The sequence below is a fragment of the Cynocephalus volans genome, chromosome 8, assembly GCF_027409185.1.
Source record: "Cynocephalus volans isolate mCynVol1 chromosome 8, mCynVol1.pri, whole genome shotgun sequence".
Taxonomy (NCBI): Eukaryota; Metazoa; Chordata; class Mammalia; order Dermoptera; family Cynocephalidae; genus Cynocephalus; species Cynocephalus volans.
In genome coordinates, this window is record NC_084467.1 from 9,230,147 (window position 1) to 9,242,850 (window position 12,704).

At 56.3% G+C, this 12,704-nt stretch overlaps 2 protein-coding genes across 4 annotated transcripts; one reads left to right on the top strand and one right to left on the bottom strand.

Annotated features, from left to right (window-relative positions):
- The first annotated feature begins 1,009 nt into the window (after positions 1-1,009).
- Positions 1,010-6,629, top strand: FBXO6 (F-box protein 6). Of its 2 annotated transcripts, none has more exons than XM_063105954.1 (6): positions 1,010-1,164; positions 1,951-2,238; positions 4,250-4,376; positions 4,852-4,947; positions 5,877-6,012; positions 6,229-6,629. In XM_063105954.1, the coding sequence occupies exons 2-6, from the start codon at positions 1,974-1,976 to the stop codon at positions 6,463-6,465; spliced, it is 861 nt and encodes a 286-aa protein (XP_062962024.1). In that variant the 5' UTR covers positions 1,010-1,164; positions 1,951-1,973; the 3' UTR covers positions 6,466-6,629. The 2 variants fall into 2 exon arrangements, with proteins under 2 accessions (XP_062962024.1, XP_062962025.1); XM_063105955.1 differs by lacking the exon at positions 1,010-1,164 and adding an exon at positions 1,318-1,404.
- A 130-nt stretch (positions 6,630-6,759) lies between these two features.
- MAD2L2 (mitotic arrest deficient 2 like 2) lies at positions 6,760-11,662 on the bottom strand. 2 transcript variants are annotated; one of them, XM_063105008.1, is made up of 9 exons: positions 11,593-11,662; positions 11,197-11,244; positions 10,990-11,108; positions 9,936-10,007; positions 9,252-9,352; positions 8,349-8,443; positions 7,962-8,035; positions 7,348-7,440; positions 6,760-7,104 (listed from the first exon to the last, which is right to left on the bottom strand). In XM_063105008.1, exons 2-9 carry the CDS (start codon positions 11,234-11,236, stop codon positions 7,063-7,065), a joined length of 636 nt encoding a protein of 211 aa, XP_062961078.1. In that variant the 5' UTR covers positions 11,237-11,244; positions 11,593-11,662; the 3' UTR covers positions 6,760-7,062. The 2 variants fall into 2 exon arrangements, with proteins under 2 accessions (XP_062961078.1, XP_062961077.1); XM_063105007.1 differs by having other exon boundaries at positions 11,197-11,653.
- Between the last annotated feature and the right edge of the window lie 1,042 nt (positions 11,663-12,704).

Here is a 12,704-nt window from a genome sequence, read left to right on the forward strand (position 1 = left end):
GAGCTGGGACATGTGAGCCCTGGATGAGTGCAGTAGGGGGGTTTTGAGGACCACCTGTCCATGTCCAAGCCCAGGCCAGGGTCCCTGTGGTTTGGAGAGCATTCCAACCCCACCCCACCCCACCTTTGGAACTACCATTCCCAGGACCTCCCCACCCACTTGACCACGCTTACACTCCTGCCTCTCCCTCCTACTGGAAGGACAGTGGTGCTCTCCTAACCTTGTCCTGCTACATGAGGCCAAATAAAAGGTGTTCCCAGCCCAACCTGTGCCCTACGGTTTCTGGCAGGAAAGACAAACTTCATGGGCAGTACTGCCTGGACCTGCAGAAGGTGCAATGGTGTGGTTTCTGTTCGTGGTACAGAGAGGGGTTGGCATTTCAGGAGTCAGACCATCGCAGAACCATGAGATGCAGACATCTCACCTGACAGTCCTCCTGTACTGCTAGCTTCCTCTGGAGGCCGGTCCACAGGCTGGGGGGCGGGGTGCGTGGACACCTCTGGGTAGCCTGTAGTCCACCTCATGCTGGGTTGCAGTGACACCCAACCACTGCTTCCTGGTGCTAGTCTTTGCCCAGAGCTTTACTGACTTTGGATGAAGCCAAAGCATTTAGGATGGTACTAGGCACACAGTAGGTGCTACATAAGTACTTGTTCAGTTTAACTATCTCAGTCAGCAGTGGACTAGATTAGGGCCTCACCAGGGTGGAACAACCACCCACCAGCTGAATAGCAAACTGGAGAAAGACACCCTTCTGTGGAGAAGATGCAGCCCTGACTGGGATCAACGCTACGGCCTGGGCAGCCGCCATGAGCAGTGCACAGCCTGAGCGACCCTTGGTGGTGGCCTGAAGTAGCGGCTTGATGAACGAAGGAAGGAATTAACGAGCTTAATCCCGACCAAAACCCCTAAGAGGTTTTTGCCTCTGAGTCACTTGGGGCCCGCCCGAGGCCACGCCCCAGATCCCGCCCGCAGCCCGGAGTCCGCCTCCCTCGCCCTCCGGAGACGGGCCCCGCCTCCCCCCGGGCCCGGGTGGGAGGGCCCCGCGCGGGAAGAGGTGTAAGGAGAGGTCGGCCGAGCTGGGGCTTGACGCGGAGGAGGAAGACGCAAAGGGCGAGGGCCGCCGGCTGCTGAGCCGCCCGCCGCCTGGAGAGGGAGACGGAGGTACAGGAAGCGCAGGCCGCCGCGAGGTCGGGGGCTCCCGAGGCATGGCGGGGTCCCCCAGGACCCCCGGCTCCTCTTCGCGCGGCTGGGGAGGGGCGCGGGAGGCGGCCCGAGCGCGGCGCGTGACGCGAGGCGGGGCGGGAGCGGGCGGTGCCACCGGCCGAGGCTGCAGGCTCCAGGCCGACGCGGAGCAGTCACAACCCAGTCACCTCTCCAAGCCGCCACCTTTCAACTACCACAGTAGGATTTCCCACCCTCTTAACACTGTCACAGTGAGGACCAAGCCTCCAACACGTTAAACTTTTGGGAGGACACAATTCAATCCATAATAGGTGGGAACAGGGAGACAGGACAGTAAAAAAAATAATTATCATGCCTGTCGAACACTGAAACTGGCCTGTATGGGAAATAGGCTGTTATGTCTCTCTCCTGATCACTCAGATTAGATCACAGCTTACTTTAGGTTTGGTGACGTCGAACTTAGCAGAGGTGAATCCATTTTTATTTTTACTCTGGTCTTTTGGAGCCTAGTGCAGGAACTGAGAGTCCTTAACAATGGCCTCCAATAATTTTTATTTAACAATATTTTTATTAGGCTTTTCCAAATGTGTGAAATGTGACCACTCTGCATGTCGAGGGCCTCCTATGCACTGGAAGGACTCTCAGAAATACTCGTCTAACCCCTGTTGTTTGCACGAAAGAGGAAACAGGATTCGAGTGAAGTCCTCAGGGATCTGCGGGGTGCACCTCCTTGGTCAGGGCTCATAAGCACTGTCTTCCCTGCAGGCCTGTGCTCTCCCCACCCCGCCATGGCCCTGGTCAGCATCAACGAGCTGCCTGAGAACATCCTGCTGGAGCTGTTCACACACGTGCCCGCCCGGGAGCTGCTGCTGCGCTGCCGCCCCGTCTGCAGCCTGTGGCGCGACCTCATTGACGTTGCAACCCTGTGGAAGCGCAAGAGCCTGCACGAAGGCTTCATCACCAAGGACTGGGACCAGCCTGTGGCCGACTGGAAGATCTTCTACTTTCTGAACAGCCTCCGCAGGAACCTGCTGCGCAATCCATGTGCTGAAGGTGGGCTGGGGCTGCCATTAGGGTGGTTCCTTCTCTTTCCTGAACTTCAGCGTCTTTGCCCTTGCTATTCCCATACTACCTGGAATGTTCTCTCATACCCCTACCACACTCCCCTAGTTCCTCCTCATTGTTCAGGTCTTGGTTTGGAGACCTGCCCTGACCTCCCATCTAAAAACAGTGCTCCCCACCTCTATCATATTACCCCCCATTTAGTGCCTTCTAGCACTTTTCATAACCTATAATTACCCTATCTCTTTTTTTTCCTCTGCCACAAACTTCAAGTTCCAAAAGCCTAAATGGATCTTGGCTGCTATTCTGTACAGCGTCCACAACGCTGCCTTTACATAGCAGATGCTCAAGAAACGCTGGCTGGGTGAATAAACACTCCGCAGCTCCACTCGCCCCATAGTTCGGTCTAAGCTGCCTAATGTTTATCAAGGGCCTCTTCTGTGCCAGGCACTTGTCTGAGGTCTCCTTAAGCATAGTTACCCATCCTCCCGAGATGAAGAACATGAAGCTTTAGACGTGTCTGCAATCACATAGTTTGAGGCCCCTTTGTAGCCTGTAATGTTCTCTTGTGTTTGCCAGGGTTTCTCTCCTTCATTCACCTAGCACTGTGTTCCGGGCACTACACTTCTTGTTGGGACTACAACAGTGATTGATGAAGAGGCATAGTTTGTGCACTTAGAATCCCTTGCATATCTGTTTTCTCTCTTTATCCTCACAAGGATCCTGGGAGTTGGTGCACCAATTAGGATGGACTCCATTTTACAGATGGGGAGCTTTGGGCCCCAAGGTGACTGACTTGTCCAAAGATCCAGAGCTGCCCAACTTCTGGGGTCTGGTCCTAACTGATGAAGGCCTTAGGCCCCTCTTTGAGGCCCCACAGACAACACCCCAATCTCTCTGCCTGCCCCAGATTCCATTCAGAAGCTGCCCTGCCAGGCTGCCAGCTTGATTCGCACTGCCGTGTAGGCAGCCTGCAGCCTCTCGCTGGGCCCTGGGGTCGGCAGCGGTCAGCCCGACCTTGCTCAGGTCTCCCCCTGGGCCTACACTCAGTGCCAGCCCATCTCCTGGATTTCTGTATTCCTCCTCTGGTGCTCTCCTGGGGGGCATGTGGGGAATAGGTGGGCTCCCAATGGGGGTCACAAGCAATTTGGAAAAGCTCCCCTGGTGATTGTTCTGGACAGCCGGGCTAAAGGAGCACTATTGTTTTCTAAGGTCCTCTCAACTGGGCCTGAAGCCTAAACTTGAACCTGTCAAGCCAGCCTGATGGAGGGCCTCCCTCCAATACAGGGTTACTACAGCCACCAGCCCAGAGGATGCTTGTCTCTCCTTATACTAGCCCTGGACAGAGGGCTTTGGAGTCATATCAGAATATATGCACCCACTGATAAACCCACAAACCAGTTCTCTCAGGTCCCTTCAAGTCTTGGTTATGCAGTTAACCAAGGCCTCTCCCTCTCAGCGTCAGGCGATGCCAGTCAGGGAAGCACCCATGCTGGAGTGAACTTGCATTAGCCATTAAGAACACACGCACCATTGCAGGCCCTTCGTAATTTTAATTTTTTGAGAACTGAAACGTGGGTACTTCCCAGAGTCCCACGGCAACACGGAAGTGAGGAAAGGTCTGGTTTAGAATTTCTGGTAATATTCTTTTTTCCAGCTTCATGTTGAGTCGAGCCAGTTTGGGACAGAGTGGGAGGGAGAGGGTGCCAAATCAGAGCTGATGTGGTTGGGACAGGAAGGAGTGTTTTGGAGGAGGGGAGCTTTGTAGGGGCACTCCAAGGTGCAGTTGGGGTGTGCTTAGGCTGGTGGGGTGCTGACCATGGCTACACAGTGCTCTTGAGAAGGAACGAGCTGTTAACCCTTTGATGTCCACAGCCTCAAAGATCTGAGCATGAGCAAGCCCTGCTTCCCGCTTACACTAACCACCCTCCTGCAACCAGATGGGGAGGGCAAGACTTGAAATTTACCCAAGGGATCTCACCTCAGCTTCCGTTTTTCCTAGAGGATATGGGATCATGGCGAATCGATTCCAATGAGGGGGACCAGTGGAAAGTGGAAAGGCTCCCTGGAGATCATGGGACAGATTTTCCTGACCCCAAAGTCAAGAAGTACTTTGTCACATCCTACGGGTAAGACAAATGAACCAAGCAGGCTTGTGTTGAGGGGAAAGAGGGTCAGGACAACTTTGTCAAATCTCAGGCCTAAGTGAGGGTCTCTCTGCAAAGCTCGAGGAAGGCAGTTCCAAAACCTGCTGAGAGTCCACGCTTCCTGCAGCCAGTAGACTCAGTAGTTGGGTTAATGGGCAGTAAGGGGTGGAGATCAATTTAAGGAGGCCAGGAGTCCATCAGGCAGTTAAGTTGGGTTGTCTATAAGCATCCCTAATCTAGCAACGTGAGTTCAGAAGTCCCCTCCTCAGTGTCCTGGGAGGTGCTGCCTTCAGACTGGGATCACATACCACCCAAGCACAAGCGTGTCAAACTCCCCTATATTTCTTACTGGCCTGCACCAGGCAAGGGACACCCTGGATCCCCTGAACCACCTCCCTGGGCAAACAAGGGCATGCAGAGCAGGCCTGGAGACACAGCCTTTCCCTCTGCTCCCCAGCATGTGCCTCAAGTCCCAGCTGGTGGACCTCAAGGCCGAGGGCTACTGGGAAGAGCTGCTGGACAAGTTCCGGCCAGACATCGTGGTGAAGGACTGGTGAGTGGGGCCCACGGCCCGTGTCTCCACGCTCCGCATGTTTCCACTTCCCTTCTTGCCACACCCACTGAGTGAGAAAACCCGTAGTAAGTGTCCTCTGCCCAGCAGTGTCCTAGGGCAAGGACTGCCCCCAGAGGCAGGCAGACCTGGCCCGCCCCTCTCTGCTGACAGACCGAGCACTTGCTCATCCCACAGCAGCTCTTGGCCTTCCCACCACCCTGTGACAGTCAGCAGGATGCATTAGCCCCAGTCTGCAGATGGGGAGCCTGAGGCCTACAGATGAGTTGTCACTAAACAGGCACTGAGCAACAGAGGACCCCAGCCCTCTGGCATTCCTGGAAACTCATGCCCTCTTGCCGATCTGCTTCTCCTTCCCCTGTTTACCCCACAATTCTTTCCCAAGTTCCTATTCTGTGTGCAGAATTGTGCAAGGCTCTGGCTTGGCCCATGGCAGAAGCAGGACCCTAGCTCTAGCCAAGGCCCCAGAGCAACCACCCCAAGGGTGGAGGGGCGAGGCTTGAGGGCTATGCAGAGTTCACTGAGCTGTGCAGAGGGTGAGCTCTGCACCAGCGCTGTCACACAGGGCAACCCCTTCGGGCTCCTGTTGGATCCATTGTGACGCACAGGTGACACAGCTTGGACACACCAGGCCTTTGTAGAGGGCGTTTTGCTTTTTGAGGTCACATCTTCAGTATAGTGTCCCCAAGGGTTGCCCTTTCCTCAGATGGGGTAACTGAGGCCCAGCACAGATAGACTGCTCAGTCTGGGTGCAGAGTGGGGCACAAAGACCACGGACACCAGCTGCGCCTCGTAGGCGAGCAGTGAGTGCAGAAGGGAGGCTCCAGCCAAGCTCAGGGAAATGAAAGTCGGGGCTCCACTGAGGCCAGCCCCAGTGGCCCAGATACACAGCTAAACCCCACCCTCCCCAGGTTCGCGGCCAGAGCAGACTGTGGCTGCACCTACCACATCCGAGTGCAGCTGGCCTCAGCCGACTACATCGTCTTGGCCTCTTTCGAGCCCCCACCTGTGACCATCCACCAGTGGAACGACGCCACGTGGACAGAGGTGAGGCATCGCCTGCTTGTCCTGCCCCCCACCTACTTCTCCTGGGGCCAGGATGGCAGGAAACAAAAGGCAGCCCCCAAGCCCGGAACCCCTGCCTTCCAGCCTGGGCAGCTGTCTCCTACGGGACCTGGCTCCTCCCTTCTCCTCTCCAGTTGGGTGATCTCCCCACCTCATCCCCCTTCCCAGTTCTGGTAACATCCCCTCCCCTCCCCCCAGGTCTCCCACACCTTCTCGGACTACCCTCCTGGCGTCCGCCACATCCTCTTCCAGCATGGGGGCAAGGACACCCAGTTCTGGGCAGGCTGGTATGGGCCCCGAGTCACCAATAGCAGCATCACCATCAGCCATAAGACAACCAGGGAGCCAGCCTCCTCCACAGCTCGGCCTGAGATGATGCCAGAGCAGGAGGAAGCTGCCCGGCTGCCCTCCCCACATCATCTCCACAAGACCTAACAGGCCCTCCTCTGACAGCCTTTCGTCCATCCTGTCCGGGTCCCCTCCAGCAAGAGCTGAGCCTGTAGTGGACAGTGAGGTCCCCTGTCCTGGGAGCTCCTGCCCCAGTTCCAGCCTTGGGCAAACCCACAAGCTTGTGCTAACTTACTGTCACATAATACACGTTTTCAGTACCCAGCGTGGAGTTGGGTTTGTAGGTGGGGGGCAGGAGTCCCTGGCCCTTTGGTAGAGAAGCAGCTCCTCCCCCAGGTTAACCTGGCCATAGCTGTCCATCCCACTCTGACTAGTGACAGCCCAGCTCAGCCCAGAGGGCCTCTTTATTGAAACAACTCACAGCAGTATTTGAGACAGACTGTGCTGGCCGGCTGAACCCCAGGAGGCTGAGAAATCAAGGTCCCAGCATTTCTTGCTGCCTGCCTGGGGAGGCTTCCCGCATGAAGGCAACCAGACCTGAGAAGCCCTGGGCTGGAGGGTGGGCGGTCCACATAGAGAGGTAATAAGAGCACTTGGAATCAGGGTGGCCCTGCAGCGCTGCCTTGGGCTGAGGGACCCTCAAAGTCTGACAGTTGTGGCATCAGTGGGGTGGCAGGCACATCCTCAGCTGCTTTTATGAGCTCGCTCTTCTACGTAGAGCTGCATCTAATGGAAAGAAACAGCCATGGTCAGGGGATAGCCGGGGCATCCCCTCTGAAGGGCCTATGAGCCAGAGTAGGACCGCATGGCCACAGCCAGGGTTAAGGGAAACGGAGGGAGATGGGAGGAGCCTTACACTAAGCTCTCCCCAGTTTTCTACCCCTAGCCTTGACCGGCAAGGCCTCTGCTCTAGGCCTCACCTTCTTGGTGTCCCCTAAATGAAGCCTCCCCAGTCCCCATGCAGCTCACCTTTAAAATGTCCGACGTCATGGTTTTTAGGGGTATCAGCCGGGGGTCGTGCATGTGGACATCCTGCTCATCCGCCAAGATCCAAGGGAAGTCCTAGGGAAGGGACCAATGTGAGGGGGTGAAAGGGGGCTGGACCCTGGCCTGCCCTCACTTTGCCATCCTCCCCCCTCCTCTGAGGGGGGAGGATCCTCAGACTTGAGGGAGCATCAGAATCCCTAGGGAACTGCTGGCATGCAGATTCCCAAGCTCCTTCACCACCAGAGAGACCGAGTCTCTGGGTCCAAGCTGGGGCCCGGAACCCAAGTGACTTATTGAGCCCCAAGCACCCATTCTGAAATTGGTTGGCAATGACTTCCTTCCCTGAGAACCCCCATGTCAGAAGAGCCAGGATGAGCTGACGACCCCATCATGTGGCTCCATCAAGCCTCCTCTCAGCTCTGAGTGCCCAGATGGAGCAGTGATGGGCATGTGGCCACATGGTTAGCACAAAAGAACCTGCTGGGTTGCCAGGCACTGCCATGAGCAATACCCTTGCCTGCCTGAGACTGTGGCATCATGTTTTCAGAGCCTCCCAGCTGTCTCCCTACCCACCCCCCAGACCAGTCCCATCTCACTTTGATGACTTGGATCTTCTCCATGTTGCGAGTGGCAGCTTCTCTCGTGTGCACCAGGACTGTGAAGGTACAGCCTGGAGAGGCAAGAGGTGGGTCAAGGCTGGGCCGCCCCATGCCATGCCAGCCTCTTCCCACCTCCCTCGCTGGCTTGGCAGCCCCCTAGAGTAGGGCGTAAACCAAATGCTAAGAAAAGGCACAGTCAACAAAGACTGAAACCAGGTGGGGTCATTCAGAGAAGCTTCCTGGAGGAGGTGGGCTCTCAGAGGGATTTTGAAGGGCAGGAAGGAAAAGATGAGGCTTGGTGCAGCCAGATAGGTACTTGGGAACACAGGCCAACTCAAGGTAACCATTGAAACACAAGGGAAAAAGGGATGAGGGTGAGCACACCTGGAGGATTGTGGTCCAGGACGGCATCACACACACTGATCTTCAGGATGAAGGCTCGAAGCAGCTGCTCAACATGGGACAGCAGGGAGTCTGAGCTGGGAACAAGAGAGGAGGGTTCCCCGTCACACTGGTGCCCTCCCTCCACCAGCAGACACAACCCGGGAAGGAGAGCTGGGGGTCCAGAACCCCTCCAGTGCCTCTGAGTGTTGGCTTCTAGGGCCCGGGACCCTAATTAGTCTACACAGTTAAAACCAATGCCCAGCCCCAATCAGACTAAGTCAGAAAGTGGGGAGGGATGTAAGGGAATCTCAAGGTTGTTCTAAGACACAGCCAGGCCATAGCCCAAGCCTGTTCATACCCTAGGACACCAAGCTGGGAGGGGAAGGGCTGCCTGAGGCCACAGAGCCAGTGGGGACAGGCTGGTACTAGATTCTAATGCCCTGACCTCTTCGTACGAAGCACGCAGCTGACCAGCTAACACATGTGGCCAAGGTCAACTTCTAGTTGACTACAGACCTGACACTGGACTGAGAAGTCAAGAAATTGGATCTGTGTCCTGGGCTCTACCACCCCTCGGGCAACCCTGGGTAACTCGTCACCTCTCTGAACCTTGGTTTGTCCATCTATAAAATGAGGTTAGGACTAGCCATTCACCAAGCTATGACTTTCCATGTGTGGCACGGGAGGGTGTCCCTGTAACCTGTGCACTGTCCATCGAGGCCGGTGCGAGGCCAGGCATGTCTCAGCCACTAACAGGCTGAAGCCCTGGCAGGCTGGCGTGTCTTGTCATTTCTCCTCTCAGGTCTTCACCAGGGTACTCGGGGCTGCCTGAAGGGGGAAGGAGGAGGGGGTACTACTGGAGACCTCACACCAGCTAGCAGCTGCAGGGAGGAGGGAGCTCACCTGATGGACAGCAACGGAGGTTGGGTGATCTCAAAGACGAATTTTTCCACTGGGCGGTGCTCTTTATCCAAAATTACCACCACCACTTTCTCCACATCATTCTGCAAGGACAGTAATCCCCCACTCCAGAGCCGGGCACCCTGCCCCTCCCTGCCCCAGGAAGGATGGGAAAGGGCACACCCATAGCCCTACTCAGCTGCTAGTCTGTGGGTCCCCGAGAGTCCAGAAAGTGGGTTTGAGAAGTTCAAGTTGGCAGTCCTGGCCCTGAATGGTATAGGCTAAGAGGAGAGGATGCCTGGATCCCATGGGGGTCCCAGGGAGGCCAGGACAAGATAGGAGGAGGAAACCCTGAAGGGCCCAGCCCAGAAAGAACTTTCAGGGTGTGGGGGGCACTGGAGAAACAGATGTGACAAGAACCCAGAACACTCTGGGGCAGCCCCCACTCAGAGCCAGCCCCACTAACCCGGACTCTTGGGCCTAAGGCACCCTAAACTTGACGCACGTGCCCTGGGCCTGTCCCTACATAGGGGTGGTCTCCAGAGTGCGGGGAAAAGGCTTCTGAGTGTTAGAGCCATGGGGACTCTGCGTGGTCCCAGCATCACCCCATCCCAGAGTCAGGCATGTTCCCATAAGTGTGGAACAGATTGGGGGTGAGGTGGCTGGAGGGGCTTGGTACCCCCTCACCTTCTCCAGGAGTGGCTTGACGCAGTGCAACGTGTCCTGGATATACTGATTCAGCTCCGGGTGACAGGACATCTGCACACAACCCCATGTGGCTGGTGAGGCTCGAGGCATGGATGGGGAAACCACCTAACATCCCTCCAGAAGCCCCAGGCCACATCTGTCTGAGGCCCAGCAGCTCCCTAGGGCTCCCTACCTAAGAAACCCATCTACCATTTATCCATGGAGGAAGAGAAGTTAGAAGACAATTCAATGTAAAGACTAGCATTTAATGTAGCATTAGGGGTTCCTAATGTGGGATCCATGGGCTCCTCTAGAGTCTGAAAATGTACACAAAGTTGTGTGTATTTGTGCATATGGGCATTTTTCCAGAGAAAGGACCCAGAAATTTAATCAGATTTCAAGTTAAGAACTAAGGAGCTGTGTGGCCTCAGGCAAATTACTTAACTTCTCTGAGCTTCAGTGACTTCATCTGTGACTAATAGGTGAGGATTAAATGAGATGAGTAAATACCTAGTACACAAGAGGTGCTCAGTGTTGGTTCTTTTTTCTTTTTCCCTGTGCATCCTTTAAGCTTCCACCACCTTCCAGTATTCAGTCATTCATTCTAATGTGTACTTAATGCCTTCTAAGGGAAGGCACTTCTAATGACTGAAGACAGAGCAGACCACTTTGTCTGCCTTTTAAACATAAGCCCATTAGAGTTTACGATGAATGAGGGGAGGGAGAAAATGCCAGAGATTTACGGGAATCCCCTCCCCAATCCGAGGTTCACCAGCTTCAGGAGCTCTTTTAAAACAGGGCAACTCTAATCCGAGGCCCTGGTCTCTAACTTCTGTCAAGGGGAACTCCCCTTGCAGGGGATGGGAAGAAAAGACACTTCGGTGAGGGCTGGCAGGCTGGCAGGCTGTGGCAGCTGCGGGGAACTCAAAGGCAAGGCAGGCCCCTGGTGAATGAGGGAGCGGGGCTGAAGGTGGAAGAGAGTTTTCAAAAAGCCACCTTCTACCCACCGTGACCCTGGGGCTGCCGGCCGTCCTGGCGCGGCCTAGGTGCTCACCTGCACCGGCACGTTGTATTTCTTACGCTTCTGGAAGATGCCCACCGGGTAGACCTCGCGCACGTAGAGGATCAGGTGGACGGCCACCTCCAGGAACTCGCAGAGCACGTCGGCCACCACTGCAAAGGGGGCACAACCGTGTGCGCTCCGGGAAGCCCGCCGGCCCAGACCTCCCCCCCCCCAGGTCTGCAGGTCCAGCCTCCCTACCTTGGCCAAAGTTGAGATCCTGTCGCGTGAGCGTGGTCATCCTGCCCGCTACCTGGGGAGTGGGTAGCGTGTAGTTCCAAAGGCCCAGGAGCCGCGGGGCCCGCCCGCCTCCACCGCTCCACCCCTCCGCCCCAATTCACACAGAATCAGGGCAGCTGGGAAGGACCCCCGCACGCTGGCGTCATAGCCTCTGTCACGGGCCGCCCGCGCCTCCTCGCCCAGCTGTCTTAGAAAAGACCAGGGCTGTGCCAGCAAAAGGGAAGGGCCGCGGACACAGATGGAAACAGCTAAATATGCGGGGCCAGGAACGCAAAGCCGGACACGCGGAAACCGAAGCTAGTGGGGACTAAGACTCCGCCCCCTGCCGGGCTCGATCCCTCTCCCCTCGCCCGGTACCCGCTCCGGCCTCCGTTCCCGCCCGGGGTCCACTCGCGCCTCCCGCTCAACCCGCGGCCTCGGCGCCGCTCGGTGACGTCCGCGGCGCTCCGCGGGTCCTAGCGCCCGCCGTGTAGGCCACGCCCACCCTCGCACTGGGCGGGGCCGGAGCGGGGACGGTGACGGCCTCGCGTAAGCCACCCTAGGGCGGGGCAGCGGGCTGAGACTGCGGTGCTGCCTCCCTTCGACATCGGGTGGGCGCGAAAAAAAGACCTCTTGGGTCTTCACCTCGGATCGCTACGTATTTTCCCCTCCAGTCCCGGAAGGGAGAGGATAGAGGTTGCTGGTGTGGGTCAGGTGGATGGCACAACTGGGGACTAAGGGCAGCGACATCTACCGCTAGTTCCGTAGTCATCGTCCCCGGACCCACAGTTGCCCGCCCAACCGAAAGCAAATCCGCTGGTTCGGGGGCGAGGAAGCGAAAGACCGGAGTGCACCAGGGCGCCCCACCCCCATCCGGTACCTCAGTGCAGCCTGGCTGACCGCCCAAGAAGATAAAACGTCCCGCCCTGTACTTCACGACAATAGCTGACCTTGACAGAGCTCCAGCTGTGTGCTATGCACTGGGCTAAGGGTGGACGTGGGTTCTCTAAATCCTCACAATATCTTTATGGGGCAGTTACTATGATTGTCCCCTTTTGTACAGATGGGCCAAACGAGGTTCAGAGGGGTGAAGTAAGCTGCCCGAGTCACACAGCTAGTTGGGGGACGCAGGGGGACGGAGGTGTCTTCCGTGTACTGTTCTGGAGTCCCCCAAAGGCATAGACTCAGTCTGGAAGAGTTGAAAGGCTCCTGAGAGATATGATAATATTATTAAAATAATTACTAACACGGGTCCAGCACGTAGGTGTCAAACACTGATTTCTTTAATTCCCTTGTTAACCCCGGGAGCTAAGTATCCATTTTACTTTATAAATGGTAAAACAGGCCCAGAGATGTTCCCTAATTCCCCCAAATCATTTGGAATACAAACCCAGCTCTGACACCTGTTCTGACACGAGGGCTTCAACTTACTTACAGCTGCCTGTTTTACTGGTGGGAAGACTAAGGGAGGTCAGAGCTTACTAAGAGTC